Source organism: Saccopteryx leptura, chromosome 12 (assembly GCF_036850995.1).
Source record: "Saccopteryx leptura isolate mSacLep1 chromosome 12, mSacLep1_pri_phased_curated, whole genome shotgun sequence".
Classification (NCBI taxonomy): domain Eukaryota; kingdom Metazoa; phylum Chordata; class Mammalia; order Chiroptera; family Emballonuridae; genus Saccopteryx; species Saccopteryx leptura.
In genome coordinates, this window is record NC_089514.1 from 4201132 (window position 1) to 4214274 (window position 13143).

General features: G+C 56.9%; 1 protein-coding gene across 3 annotated transcripts in view; it reads left to right on the forward strand.

Moving 5' to 3' along the window:
* Positions 1-13143, forward strand: part of LOC136383830 (epidermal growth factor receptor-like) — a 123243-nt gene that overhangs the window by 92586 nt on the left and 17514 nt on the right. For all 3 annotated transcript variants that reach the window (XM_066353712.1, XM_066353710.1, XM_066353711.1), the window contains exons 14-19: positions 807-897; positions 2261-2418; positions 3294-3332; positions 4917-5058; positions 5966-6088; positions 6746-6844. In XM_066353712.1, the coding sequence (XP_066209809.1) occupies positions 807-897; positions 2261-2418; positions 3294-3332; positions 4917-5058; positions 5966-6088; positions 6746-6844 (652 nt within the window). The remainder of the gene's footprint in view (positions 1-806; positions 898-2260; positions 2419-3293; positions 3333-4916; positions 5059-5965; positions 6089-6745; positions 6845-13143) is intronic.

Here is a 13143-nt window from a genome sequence, read left to right on the forward strand (position 1 = left end):
ACGGTAGAAGGCTGCCAATCTCCCTGACAGGGAGGGCTCGCTCACAGGACACGTTTTCCACTGCTCACGCCCCTCACTCCCTGCCCGGAGTGAGCGCGGCCCCGCGGTGAGCCACCCGTCCGAGTTCTGTCTTCTTCTTGCCTGCTCCTGCTTCCTCCTCCATCCGACATCGGCGTCCTGCGTCACGTTGCTCCGCACAGTCTTTGAGGGACGGCGAACTGTTCCACACCTCTGCTCCGTTCGTACGGGCTGGGTCCTCGGCATCGAGCCGCGGCGTGGAAGGGCTGGTCCCCCTCTCCCTGACCTCTGCTCCGTTCGTACGGGCTGGGTCCTCGGCATCGAGCTGTGGCGTGGAAGGGCTGGTCCCCCTCTCCCTGCGGCCACCGCAGCCGCCGCTCCCTGCCTGCTGAACTGACCGGGCGTGGCTCTGACGGCGGACAGGGTGCCACTGAAGGGCCAGTTTGTCGTCTCTCCACTTGCTGGCTCGCCATCCGCCCTATCCAAAAACCAGCGCCTGTAGCAGAGCGCGAGGAAGGCGTTCTGATTCTCAGCGAAGTCCGTGCGTCGGGTGTGGTTGATCATGACAGCGGAGAACGTTCAAGTCCGTTTATTACATTATAGGTCCATCTCAGGTCCTGACCATTGATTGGACTTCTACTTAAATATTGTGGCGACATTCTGAGAGAGGTGACTTGTGTCACCCGAAGTCTCAGACAGCTGTCACCAGCCACTGTTCTGAAGCCGGGTCCCCTCCCCCCGGGCGGGGGAGCACTGATCACTTTCCTTTCTTCTCCCCCTGCCTTCAGCGAGCCCAGGGAGTTTGTGGAGAACTACGAGTGTATACAGTGCCACCCGGAATGCCTGCCCCAGGCCATGAACGTCACCTGCACCGGACATGTAAGCACCACCTTTCCTGTCACTCACCCACCCGTCCCGGGGAGAAGCCTTCACAGCTGCAGGCCCTTGACGGGGACCCCGTGTGGCCCTAGAGCTGCCAAGGACAGCCACCCAAGCCCACTTCCCAGACAAGGGGTGTGCGGCCTCACGCTGGGTCGGGGGCTGCGGTTGAGTTGAAGCCCCCACACAGCCCAGCCCCTCTTCTGTCGCATGGCCTCGGACATAACGCTGACGGCTCTCCCACAAAGCACGGAAGCCTGTGGCACCCTGAGGACAGTGTCAGCCCGTGGCCACTACTTCCAATGCATTTCATCACTTCTTGTTTTAACCAAACATCCTCAGGTTCTTACGTAATATTAGTGTATCCTTTTTGGAGAATTGTTTTAAAGAAAGGCCCAGCACAACTTTTTGACACTCACCTTCTTAACAACACGCTCGGTAATAAGGTTTTTTGTTTTTGTTTTTGTTTTTGCATTTATTCTGAAGCTGGAAACAGGGAGAGACAGTCAGACAGACTCCCGCATGCGCCCGACCGGGATCCACCCGGCACGCCCACCAGGGGCGACGCTCTGCCCACCAGGAGGCGATGCTCTGCCCATCCTGGGCGTCGCCATGTTGCGACCAGAGCCACTCTAGCGCCTGAAGCAGTGGCCACAGAGCCATCCCCAGCGCCCGGGCCATCTTTGCTCCAATGGAGCCTTGGCTGCAGGAGGGGAAGAAAGAGACAGAGAGGAAGGCGTGGCGGAGGGGTGGAGAAGCAAATGGGCGCTTCTCCTATGTGCCCTGGCCGGGAATCGAACCCGGGTCCTCCACACGCTAGGCCGACGCTCTACCCCTGAGCCAACCAGCCAGGGCGGTAATAAGGTTTTAAAGGATGTAAGCATGAGGTCAGCATTCCAGAATCTAATTCAGCACGTTACACAGTCGGGCCGGCAGCCCCCCCACTCCCCACCCTGACGCCCACCCACCTCCTTCTCGGGGACAGTCGTGCCACGTGGGTTTTCCTAAACGTACCTCGGCGCGTCCGGCTTCCCCGAGAGCCTCCCTGAACCACAAATATGATGTGTAAGAAAGTCCGCCTGACCACCATGGGCAGAAACACGCACGAGGCCCAGTCAGAAACCGTTTGGATGAGGCGAGACGCCCACCAGGGGTTAGGAAAATGTCACAAACCAGAGAGCACGGTTTCTTTTATGTTTTTAACAGCAGCCCGGTCAAGCAGGCACAATCGCAGACAAACTTGTTTCTACTCTCAGAACATTATTTGACTTTTTTTTTTTTCATAAGTATTAAGTACAAAGTTACTTCCATGTTGGAAATGAAACACACACACACACAGATGTATTTCTCCACCTCGGCGCAGGGACCGGACAATTGTGTCAAGTGTGCCCACCACATCGACGGCCCGCACTGTGTCAAGACCTGCCCGGCTGGGGTCATGGGTGAAAACAGCACGCTGGTCTGGAAGTTCGCCGATGCCAATCACGTCTGCCACCTGTGCCATCCAAACTGCACCTATGGGTAAGTGACGGCCTGGCCCCCGGAAAAGAACACACCACAGAACAAAACGTTCCCCGTCTGGCGAGTCCACACACTGAGAATATCTCCAGCAGTTCCGGGGGGTCCGTGAAGAGGGTCGAGACCAGAGTCAGTGGGTTCAGGGGGTCCCCGTGCTCACGGCAGCAGCAGGGGCATGCCGTGGATAAAACCAGCTCCCGTGCCTGGCCATCTGGGTCTGAAATCATCACCAGCCTTTCCTTGCCCAAGACTCACGTCTTCCTCTCCCCACGCCCCTGGCCCCCAGTTGGACCAGCATGGCCCAGCAAATGATTCTGTTCTGCCCACCCTGAGAGTCCGGATCCCGCGGTGAGACTGCTCTACCCAAGTCGACAAAACTCGGAGAAACGTTTCAATAGTGGGGGCCACACGCGCTCTCCTCTGCTCAGTGCTAGAACAGTCCCGGTCACAGGGCAGATGCTCTAAGTATCTGCAGAGCGAAGACACAAGTGAATGAATGCATATAATAAATCAGTGGTTAATCCCCATCCCCAAATGGAGGCATGTTGTGGTTTTAATGGCTTGAGGGCAAGGTACCCCTTCTCCACCTCAAACTGCATTAGACAGCGAAAGCCAGGTGTGCGGGGAATCGGGAAGTCCCGGAGGCGCTGAGCCTCGGTCACCCCGCATCTGCCGCTTACGCAGCCGTGACCTCGGGCGTCTTTCGGAGCCTCTGCTCCAGTTTCCTCTTGGGTTAAGGACTAAGCGAGAGAGAGCACTGCCTTACGATTGACTAAAACTGGGACTGCCTTGGGATTTCATAACAGTTCTCCAAGAAAAAAAAAAAATGCTCAAGAAGAGAATGATCAAAGTGTGTATTTCTCTTTCCATTCCCACAGCTGCGCGGGGCCAGGTCTCGAAGGCTGCACAACAAATGGGTGAGTAAGTGTGAGCGAGCGCTGGGTGTCTAACGGACCCGGTCAGAAACGACCAAACACTGTGGGCCAAGGTCATGCTTTTGCTGCATTGCTGACCGCGCTCTGCCCGGTCCGATTCTGACCTAGGCTGGGCCAGCTCAGCATCCCACACAGAGACCCCCTGCTGGCTCTGCCGGGAGGGGGGGTGCTTCCGGTGGAGGGGGTGCGGGATGTGCCCCCAGTGCCCAGCTCAGTGTCAGCTGACTCTTCCCCCCAGAATTAGCCATGATAACCGGGTCCCTCCTACTGCCGGGGAAACATTCAAGACCAAAAACGAGGCAGTTTCTCAGGGATAAAGACTTCTCTCCATTCCTGCCTCGTCACTGAGCCTAAGAGGACGCGGCTCACATTCCGTTTTTCATACCACAACCAGCATCTTCATAATAAGCGTTTCCAAGACTTGCCCAACCTGGAACCCATCAGCGACCTCCCTCTGTTGTATTAACTTTTTTAATTTTTTTTTTCACTCACTCTTCATCGACACGCCCTCACCGCGGCTCCACGTGGAGCCCATCCTCTGTAACAAATTACGCCTTACATGACTTTCACTGTTCCCTTCAACACAGCAGAAACCGAGTATCTCCCACTGCGTAGATTAGCAAGACAGTAACTAATGCAGGAGATGCCTCTTGGACGCGCTAAGAAGAAAGCATTGTCAACAGCATTTTCATGAAATACATTTAACCGACTAACAAGAAATTTGTAAGGAAGATACCCCTTTTTTTATGGGCAAACGATGCTACTCATTAATCTTGGATATTTGTTAACGTAGCTGTAAATGGCATAGATACTTAAGAATAACAACTTTATATCCTAAATTTGGACTCTCCTGATTCAGATGGCTTGCTCCCGGGTGAGCTGCAGAACCTCAGTTTTGAGCTCTTTGCTCTGAAATCAGACACAACCTTGTCCACGAGGTTTGAGGCTGCAAGATGCCACCCTCACCATACGCTGTTCCATAGAAGGACAGCGATGCCTTCTATGGGAACTCCTGTCCCTGTACAGCCTGCTCCGAGCTCATTCATAAAGTATTTCACGTGGCTGTGGCCCCATCTTGAAAACCGAGGACTCTTGGGGAGTCTCAGCAGCACTGAGAGGGTCCCTTCCCCCAGCCTGGCCAGCCGACAACGCCTGTCTCATGTTACGTGCAGGGCTAGGCTTCCAGCGCACAGAGATACATAGAAATGCACATGAAAAGCATTACGGAAGTCTGAGTTACTTTGTGAATTAATGCGATTTCTCAAATCGACAGATTAAAATATAACCGTCATCTGGAGAGGTCCAGATGAGGTCAATTAAAGATAATGCAAAGAAGCCGCTTGGGGATGGGGGGGGGGGAGGGCCAGGCGTAGGAAACGCAGCCCTACAGCTCTGACCTCTTCTTTCCTTCCTACCTTGGGAAACGGCCCAGAATGTCACTTTCTGGGAGCTTTAATACAGTGGTGTCAGTGTATCAGCCTTGGCAGGAAACAGGTCAGATGCGCAGGTCAGGAAATCTGTGAACGTACCTGACCTTCCCGCACATGTGTCTCCGCCTCGTTCCAGGCCCAAGATCCCCTCCATCGCCACCGGCATCGTGGGTGGCCTCCTCTTCGTGGTGGTGGTGGCCCTCGGCGTGGGCCTGCTTCTGCGCAGGCGCCACATCGTCCGGAAGCGCACGCTGCGCCGGCTGCTGCAGGAGAGGGAGGTGAGTGCGCACCTGCGCGCTCCGCGTGCCCTGCCCGCCGGCGCACCTGCCCCGCGCGCCCCTTCGCTGCCCCAGACCGGAAGAGGGACCCTCCTGCGCAGACCTTTAAGATTTCCTACTTGGAATGTGCCATTGTATCCTTATGCTCCCTTTCCTGTGATGGGAAAACCAGAGAGAATCTGAGTAGCCAGTTATCCGATTGGTTGCATGGTGGAACATCCATCCCGTGCAATGCGCATGCCTCTGGGATAACGTAAGCACCACGGGTTGCTAAGTTACGCACAGAGTCCCATTTAAAGGGCAGTAAGTCCCTAAGCGCATGCCCAGGGAGAAGCCTTGTGCACGGGCATCTCCTGAGCGCTGTGGAAGGGGCTGTGGTCCAGCAGGTGGAACTCTGGGAAAGGTCCTTGTCCGCACCCGCCAATAGCTGCTCCTCTCCGAGCTCTGCCTCTGAAGGTGCTACTTCCTGACATGGTCATTCCCTAGGGCCGGTCCTCCCCAGCATCTGTGTCCAGCAGTGTCAGAAGCCAGCGTCCCCAGGAGGAGAGACCCACACCAGCTAGTAGCATCATGACACTTGTGTGTTAGGGGGCCCAGCAGGCTACCAAAGTGACACTCATATAATAATGTTCTGCAACCACATGTTTTCCGTGAAACAAATGGGCCTGAAAACAGAAGTAGAAATTGGATCGGTTGGATCGGAAAGGCTCTCGGTGCGAGGACACCTGTGTGTCTTTTATGAAGTTCTTCAGAGAAGGTGGCCATGTCGCCTCTTTAGTGAGCAAGTTCTCTGAGCTGAAGCATGACCACGCCTCGTGTGCCCGGCCCTCCCTGACCCCCGCCTCCCGGTGCACATGCTGCGTGGAGACTGGGCGAGCGTCACTGTCACTCACCTGTCTCCCCACAGCTCGTAGAGCCGCTGACGCCCAGCGGAGAAGCCCCCAACCAGGCTCTGCTGAGGATCTTAAAGGAGACGGAATTCAAGAAGATCAAGGTGCTGGGCTCCGGCGCATTCGGCACGGTGTACAAGGTGAGAACTCGGGAGGCACGGCACGGATGCTCCCGGGGACGTGGGTTGGCAGGCGGCTCCCCACGTTCTGGGTGAGGGAACCCAGAGTCCCCAGCGGCCATCCGCTTAGGTCATCCGCTCCTTGTGTCGCTGAGAGTTGGGGTAACTCCAAGGTTTTTCCCAAGTTGTCGAGAGGAAATCTTTTATATTCATGATGACAAATAAGTGTCCCTGTGAGACTTGTACACAGACAAACATTTTTACAGACGACGGCGCTGACCTTGGAGAGGGGCGGGTAGCACGAGTGGGGTCCCGGGAACAGCATCCAAATAAAGCCCGTATCAAAACAGCTTCCTCTTAGTTCATTCTTTCCCCCTCGATCCTCTCCGCATAAAGTCTGACCCGGTATCTTAGAATCCTGGAAGAAAGGACGCACACTGATTTTATAGTTGGCACGAGCCTAGGGTGTTTTATCTAACGGCTCGGCTCCGTGGAACACGAGAGCTGAAGAGCTGCTGAGACATGATGGCTCCCGGCTCCGGTGGCCTTGGAAGGGCGGAGCTGAGCTCCTTGTCCCTGGCCCTTCTGGACAGCGTCACGACTAATGTCCCATGTTGCATGGTTTGATGACCGCCGGTTAATGTCTCCCCTCTCTCTCTTTCCGTCGGTCGGTTGTAGGGACTCTGGATCCCGGAGGGCGAGAAGGTGAAAATCCCCGTGGCGATCAAGGAGTTAAGAGAAGCCACGTCTCCCAAAGCCAACAAGGAAATTCTCGATGTGAGTTCCCACTTTGTTCTCTGGCTGTCCACAGGCCTGGATGTCGGAGCCCACGTGTCTCGTGGCTGGTGGCACGTTGCTCTGGTTTAAACTTTCTTCGTCACCACGTTCTCAGTGGTCACCTGGCAGGTCCTTTTTACTTGTAACTCTAGTCGGCCTAAGTGCCCCCTTCAGGCCTTGTCTTACCGAGAAGACTCCCCTCTCCCATCCTGTTATCTCCCCGACCAGGATGGAAGCGCACAGATGCTCAGGTCCACGGGGGGTGGGGTAGGACTCCAGCCCGTCTCTGACTCTGAAATTCGTGGTCACCTTGCTCCATCAAGTTGTCTTATCTCTGAGGTGACATTTTAAAGGTGTCTAGAATTCATAGTACGGTGCTCAGTTGGCTCTATGAACAGTCGGTCACCCGCCTTCTGTGCTTTCTCCCAAAATGATCTCCACGTCCTTCTTCAGCGTCTGCCGATTGTCACTTTACGGAGGAGTCTCTGGAATGTTCTACAGACTATTATGTGTTCACTTGGGCGGCCGAGCCCTGTAGGAGGGCCTTGGGGGTTTCCTCTGACAGTGGTGGGAAGCAGCATCCCGGTGGGCTGGGGAGACGCCCCAAAGAAGGACCGTTCTGCAGTTTATTTTATCCGTTAGAACCCAAGGCAGAGACGTAAGGAAGGAGGGTTCCGTGAAACCCATCGGTGGTGGATTCGGGGGATGGGAGGAAGCAAAGTGGGGAGACCTCTGGGATTGGATAAGACAGTAAAACGGGGAGACGGAGACCCCTGTCCCCTGTGGGTGCAGGGTGGTTGGTAGTTAACATTGTCGGCACAGGGAGATGGCGTTTGGGGGACAAGATAACAATGAGGGGCTCTGTGGTCTCGGGTTCTGGTCCCCAGGGCTGGTCCCCGAGGGGTCTGGCAGGGAAGTCTCCTCCGACATTTCAGAGACGGGTCATCTTAGATGCACACAGACAGGGGACAGGCTCGCTGCAGGAGGAGGCCGACCTTTGTCAAGGAAGCTGCGGGCCCAGGACGGGACTCCCCGCCACAACCCGCTCTCGGTTACGGGTTTTCGGGGTGAGACCGTCCTGTGTGGTCCCTTTCGGTCTCTGAGCTGGTCCGGCCCACCTTGTCAGCCTCCCCTGAGCTTCTCGGGTTTAGACTGTGGCCCCTTTTTGGTCCACACTTTGGATTCTGCTGAACTTTCTCCGCCTTCTCTGAGCCCTGACTAACCAGTGTGGGGGCTGAAGACCCTTAGAAAGGCCCATCCTGGCGCTGGGCAGAGCCCACCCCCAGCAGCTGCTCAGGGAGGCCCCAGGGACAAACCGCGCCTCTGGGATAACAGTTGCTAAGTTACCACAGAGTCCCTTTTAAAGGGCAGTAAGTACCTGAGCGCATGCCCAGGGAGAAGCCTTGTGCACGGGCATCTCCTGAGTGCCCTGGGAAGGGCTGGGGTCCAGCAGATGGAACTCTGAAAAAGGCCCCCCGCCAGGCGTCTGCTTGCTGTGTGGGTGATTCAGCCTCTCTCTCTGGTCCCCAGGAAGAGCCTGTGGGCAAGGCGGTGAAGGCCTCCACGGTGGGTTAGGGACACAGGGTCATAGAAAAAGGCAAACCACTCAAACATCAAGGGAATGCAGTTTGCCTTACAGCCCAGCAGGACAAAGGGTAGACATGATCGTCCCCACTCGGGTCTCTAACCCCCAGAGTATATAGTAAGCAGAGCCCACAGGGGCCTTTTTAAAATGTGTTTGGGTGCAGTGAACTTTCCAGAGGCGAGCTGGCTGTACTGCCGACTCCCCGGGCAGCCCCCACCTCTCAACTCCCCACCCCACCCTCCTCTAAATGGAAGGTGACACCTTCACACAGAGAGGGGGGGGTGTAGAAAGCCCCCCACGTTGATGATATACTGATCAAACAACATTATCTTTCGTTGTAATGGTTCGCAAATTAATGTGAAGTCCTATTAACACGATGTCAGCTCCTGTTAGCCTAACCGGGAGAAATAGAGCGGAGCAGACGTTTGGGAAGGCCCCTCCCTTAGGGCTCCAGCGCCCTCCCATCAACTGTTAGAAAGAAAAAGCCTTCCTGAAGCTTTGCTAACTTCAGTCCCTCCTTGACTCATTCAAGACATCCTGATAAATTTCACCAAGTGATGTCAAACATGCGAATGTCAACAATATTTGCCGGGCAGAGTCAGGGCTCCATTGTCCAAGACAATAGCTGTGCTTTCGGAAGGAAGTCGTTTTTTACTGAAAAGGGCCCCCCTAGGACTCCTAACACTGGAGGAAGTCTGCTTCTGTGGGGCAGAGAAATAGAAGATAAGGTGAAGACCCACCCCTGGGGCTGGGCACCTTCTTTCAAATGCTGATGAGCTTGTAAAGAATTTGTACAGGGTCCCACTCCCTGCATCTCTGTCAACCTCAGCGATCTGGCAGGGAGTCCCAGCTTGCAGCCCTGTGAAATCTGGTCCCAGCTGCTCTCGGTGGCTGAGTTAACCAGTGTAAGCCAGTAGCCACAGCCACCATCACAGCCGCCTGGGCCATGCAGGTTCACACTTGATTCGGACAGACAGCAATGAAACAACGGAGCCAAGAACTGGTGGGCTATTAGCTTTAATCCTAGCTTGCACCTGGCAGGCAAGAAATACACTCAGTGGGAAAACACTTCCCTTTCCATTCAGGGCTCCCAAAGCCACTGACTTATTCAGTTTCCTAAAATCAAAGTTTTCTACCTCACCAGCCTTATTTACCTCTGTTCCCCATCTCCTTCTCTCTGCACAAACTCTGCACAAACTGGCTTCTCCCTCAGCACTCCACCATCTTGGCTGCTTCTCCTCTCCTCCACGTGGCCTTTCTCTGCTCTCCTCCAGCATGGGCTCCTCCGCCCCACTTTATAGTGTAGAAATCAAAACCTTTATAGTGTAGAAATCAAACAAGGAAGTCTCTGATACAAAGTCACTTATCTGAGGCATAAAGAGATTCCTCATGAGAGTGCACCGCCCCATATCAAAAAGGGTGGGAAAGGCTTAGTCCCAAAACCAAGCAGTAAAGTTCAAAACTTGTAGGGGTACCGCCTCCTTAGTCTTTAAGGTCCGACATGCCCCTGCTGAGGGAGTTTCACATCTGGTGGACTCTGTGTTCCTGGTGCTTAATGTGAAATCGTTCTCAGATTGGGATGTCCGGCAAGAAGGAAGGAGTCAAAAATCATTTTGGCAGCTGGGACAAAGGAACAGACTATTTCAAGGTCCCCAAGCCTGAGAGACACACCTGCCACGTGACTTAGACCTTTGCGGGGGGGGCCTGGGAGGGGGGGCTCTGGCTGCTCCCTGGGGGGGGGCGCCGGGGGGGGGGGGCGCCGGGGGGGGGGGGGGCGGGCACCGCTGTGGAATACCAGGCATGCTTGCTGGAGCTCACGGTGTACCTTTTGAGTTTCCAAAACAAACAGCTGGGAACAAAGCTCGCTAACTGGGGACGCTCAGGGAACAGGACGCAGGACCTAACAGCGTCCCCTGCGTGGCTGGGGGTGGGGTGCGGAGGAAGCCACGGCCTGGTTCTGTGGCCGGGCCAGGTTGGAATAGGATGGGGGCGGGGGGGCCCCAGGCTCTGTGTGGCCCGACACCCGCAGCCAGCCAGGCTCTGCTCCCCAGTCCTTGGGTCCGAGGCAGGTCCTCCGGCCTTGCAGGTCACGGGTCCCTCAGACTGCCCGGGCCTGCAGATTTCCACCCCTGCACAATGAGGACAATGTGTTTCCCAGCCCCAGCCAGATCTTGAGGAAGGAGGAGCGGGCAGAGGACCGAATTGGTGTTATGCTTGTCCAGTTTCCCAGACTGAGGAGGGCCCGGCCGGGGGCGGGCGGGGGGCAGTGGGGGGGGGGGGGTCTGTGCTTTGCTGGCAATCACAGGCCTATTAAATTTTCCATGGACTCTCCGGTTTACATGCAGGGCCGGCCGTGGAAAGAGAGTGCAGACAGATTTCCACACGTGCTCCTTGTGCCGTGGCGCTCGGAGCTCTCCGGTGGACCTTATAGCCGGAGCGCTGGGGGGGAGACTCATCCTCCCACCCGTGGGTCCAGCTCGCCCACTGGGAATTGCGGTCTCGGGCCGGGCGTTGGCTTCCCTGGGCCTTGCTTCCCTCTTTAGACAAAGAGTGGCCTCAGAGGGCAGGTGGGCCCCTCTCGGGCTCTGACATTTTACAGACGGCCCCTCTCAGACACGAAAGGAGTATTCGAATGTCCCTTCGTACCAAACGTCTACTCTTTAATGTTGCAATACGAGGGTCCCAAGAGCAGAGAAAAGACACACAGACTCTGCTTGAAAGGGGGGCGCCTAGCCCCTCGGGAGAGCCACCAGACGGAGCCTGCGGCCGAGAGGAAGCCCACTGCATGTTGGCTGTGGCCCGTGAAAGCCGCCCGGTCTCGGGGTTTGCTCTGATTCTGGCTTTGCGAGGCGTCAGCGCAGTTCCACCGGGCGCCCCTGCGGCAGCTCTGTGCCCGGCCCTGTGGCGGGCACCACTGGCGTGAAGGAAGGAAGGAAGGAAAAAAAAAAAAAGGCCCAGGCTCCCGCCCAAGGGCTGACCGCACTTGCTGAGTCAGCGGGAGCACACGTGGGGGAAATCAAGGCAATGAAGAGTCAGCGTCCAGCAGGGCGGGCCAGCCGGCGCTGGCGCTGGGGAGCTCTGGGCTGTCCAGGGGCCGGCGTGCTGGTGGGCGGGGCTGGCGTGCTGGTGGGCGGGGCTGGCGTGCTGGTGGGCGGGGCTGGCGTGCTGGTGGGCGTGCCTCTCCCCAAAGGGCGTGGTGGGAAGGAGGTGCCAGAGTGCATTTATGATGAGTGACGTCTGGGCCCCGCCCCCCTGCCTCTCAGTGGGGCCCGAGAATTTGCATCTCTCACTTAAAGTTCCCAGGCTGTGCTGAGCGAGCCTGCTGCCCCGGGGACAGCGTGGCAAGATGCCAGGAGAGTTTAACTCAGATGGGGGGGGGCGATCAGGCGAGGCTCCCCTGTAGAGGAGTCAGCCAGAGGGCACAGGAGGTAGAGGGCACTGCAGACCAAGGCCCTCCCATGGTGTGGAATGAGGGAGGGGTGACAGATCAGGACCACAGGGACTGTGGGAGGAGGGGCCAGAAGGTAAGCCCCCCCCCCACACACACACACACACACAGGCGTCCCAGGAGCAGTGAGACCGGGGCGACAGTTGAGGCCAAGTGGCTCCGGCCCACCACCTCTGTCTCCTTCTCCCTCCTCACATGGCCAGCACCCCCCGGGGGCTTCACGTCTGCAAAGACAGCCCGGCTGCCCCTCCACCCACGGGAGTGTCTCCAATGAACTTCCCTGTGGTCCCTGCCAGATCCGAGTAAAAAGCCACCGCCCTTTGTACTTTAAAGGGAAAGAGGAAGAATTTATTGGTCGGAACCAGGGACTCCCTCGTGCTCGCCGGGACAGAAGAGAGGGCCTCCTTGTGTGCACGGCCATAAATAAAACAGCTTCCTCCGCTCAAGAACAGCAGATGGTTCGAATGCAGCCTCTGCTCACTGGTCTGTGTCAGACAGAGGCTCCTGCCTGGGCAGCCAGCCAACCTTGTTGGGGGGCGGGGGGTGCCTTTCGCAGAGCAGCGTGGTTTTCCCGTCCGGAGGCTCGGACAGGGGCAACGCAGACCGCCTCTCTCTAGACGGAAGCCTGGGCAGCCCGCTGAGTCCAGTCTCTGTCCATGCCCTGCCCTCTGCCCATTCCAAAGCCTGGGACAGGTGCCCGAAAGGGGTCCTCCAGTCCCGCCGTGCAGAGGTGGCCCCAGGACCACGACAGTGCCCACGGCTCGGGCAGGGACACCCTGTGCTCTGCTGAGACGTGGCGTCTCTCCCTCGGGCACCTGCTGGCCTCAGGGGACCTCTGCTGGGGCTCCCACCATCGCACCCCTGCAGTGCCCACATACACTGGCGGCCCAGGATCCAGGGGGCACGTCTTATCCAGGGCGTGGGGAGGGGACAGCATTTCACACGGCAGCATCTTTAACCTTGAGGCCGAGGTCTTCATGACGAGGACCTCGGTGATGGCCAGACTTGGAGACTTAGGGTCCCTTTTTCATCCTTCCGTCAGCGGTGACTAGAGCCCGGGCTCTCTATAAAGGGGAGACCCGACATTCCCCCGGGGGTGTGTGGTTTCACAGAGTGCCGGGTCACACCAGAGCCTAATCCATAAGAGACCCTGTGGAAATGTCCACCTTAGGAGCCAGCTTGTCCTCCCCAAGGACGCATTTTCAAACCTAAAATGATGTTTGTGCTCCTTTACGTGGGAGGGGTCTGCCCGCCTCTCCCTTGACC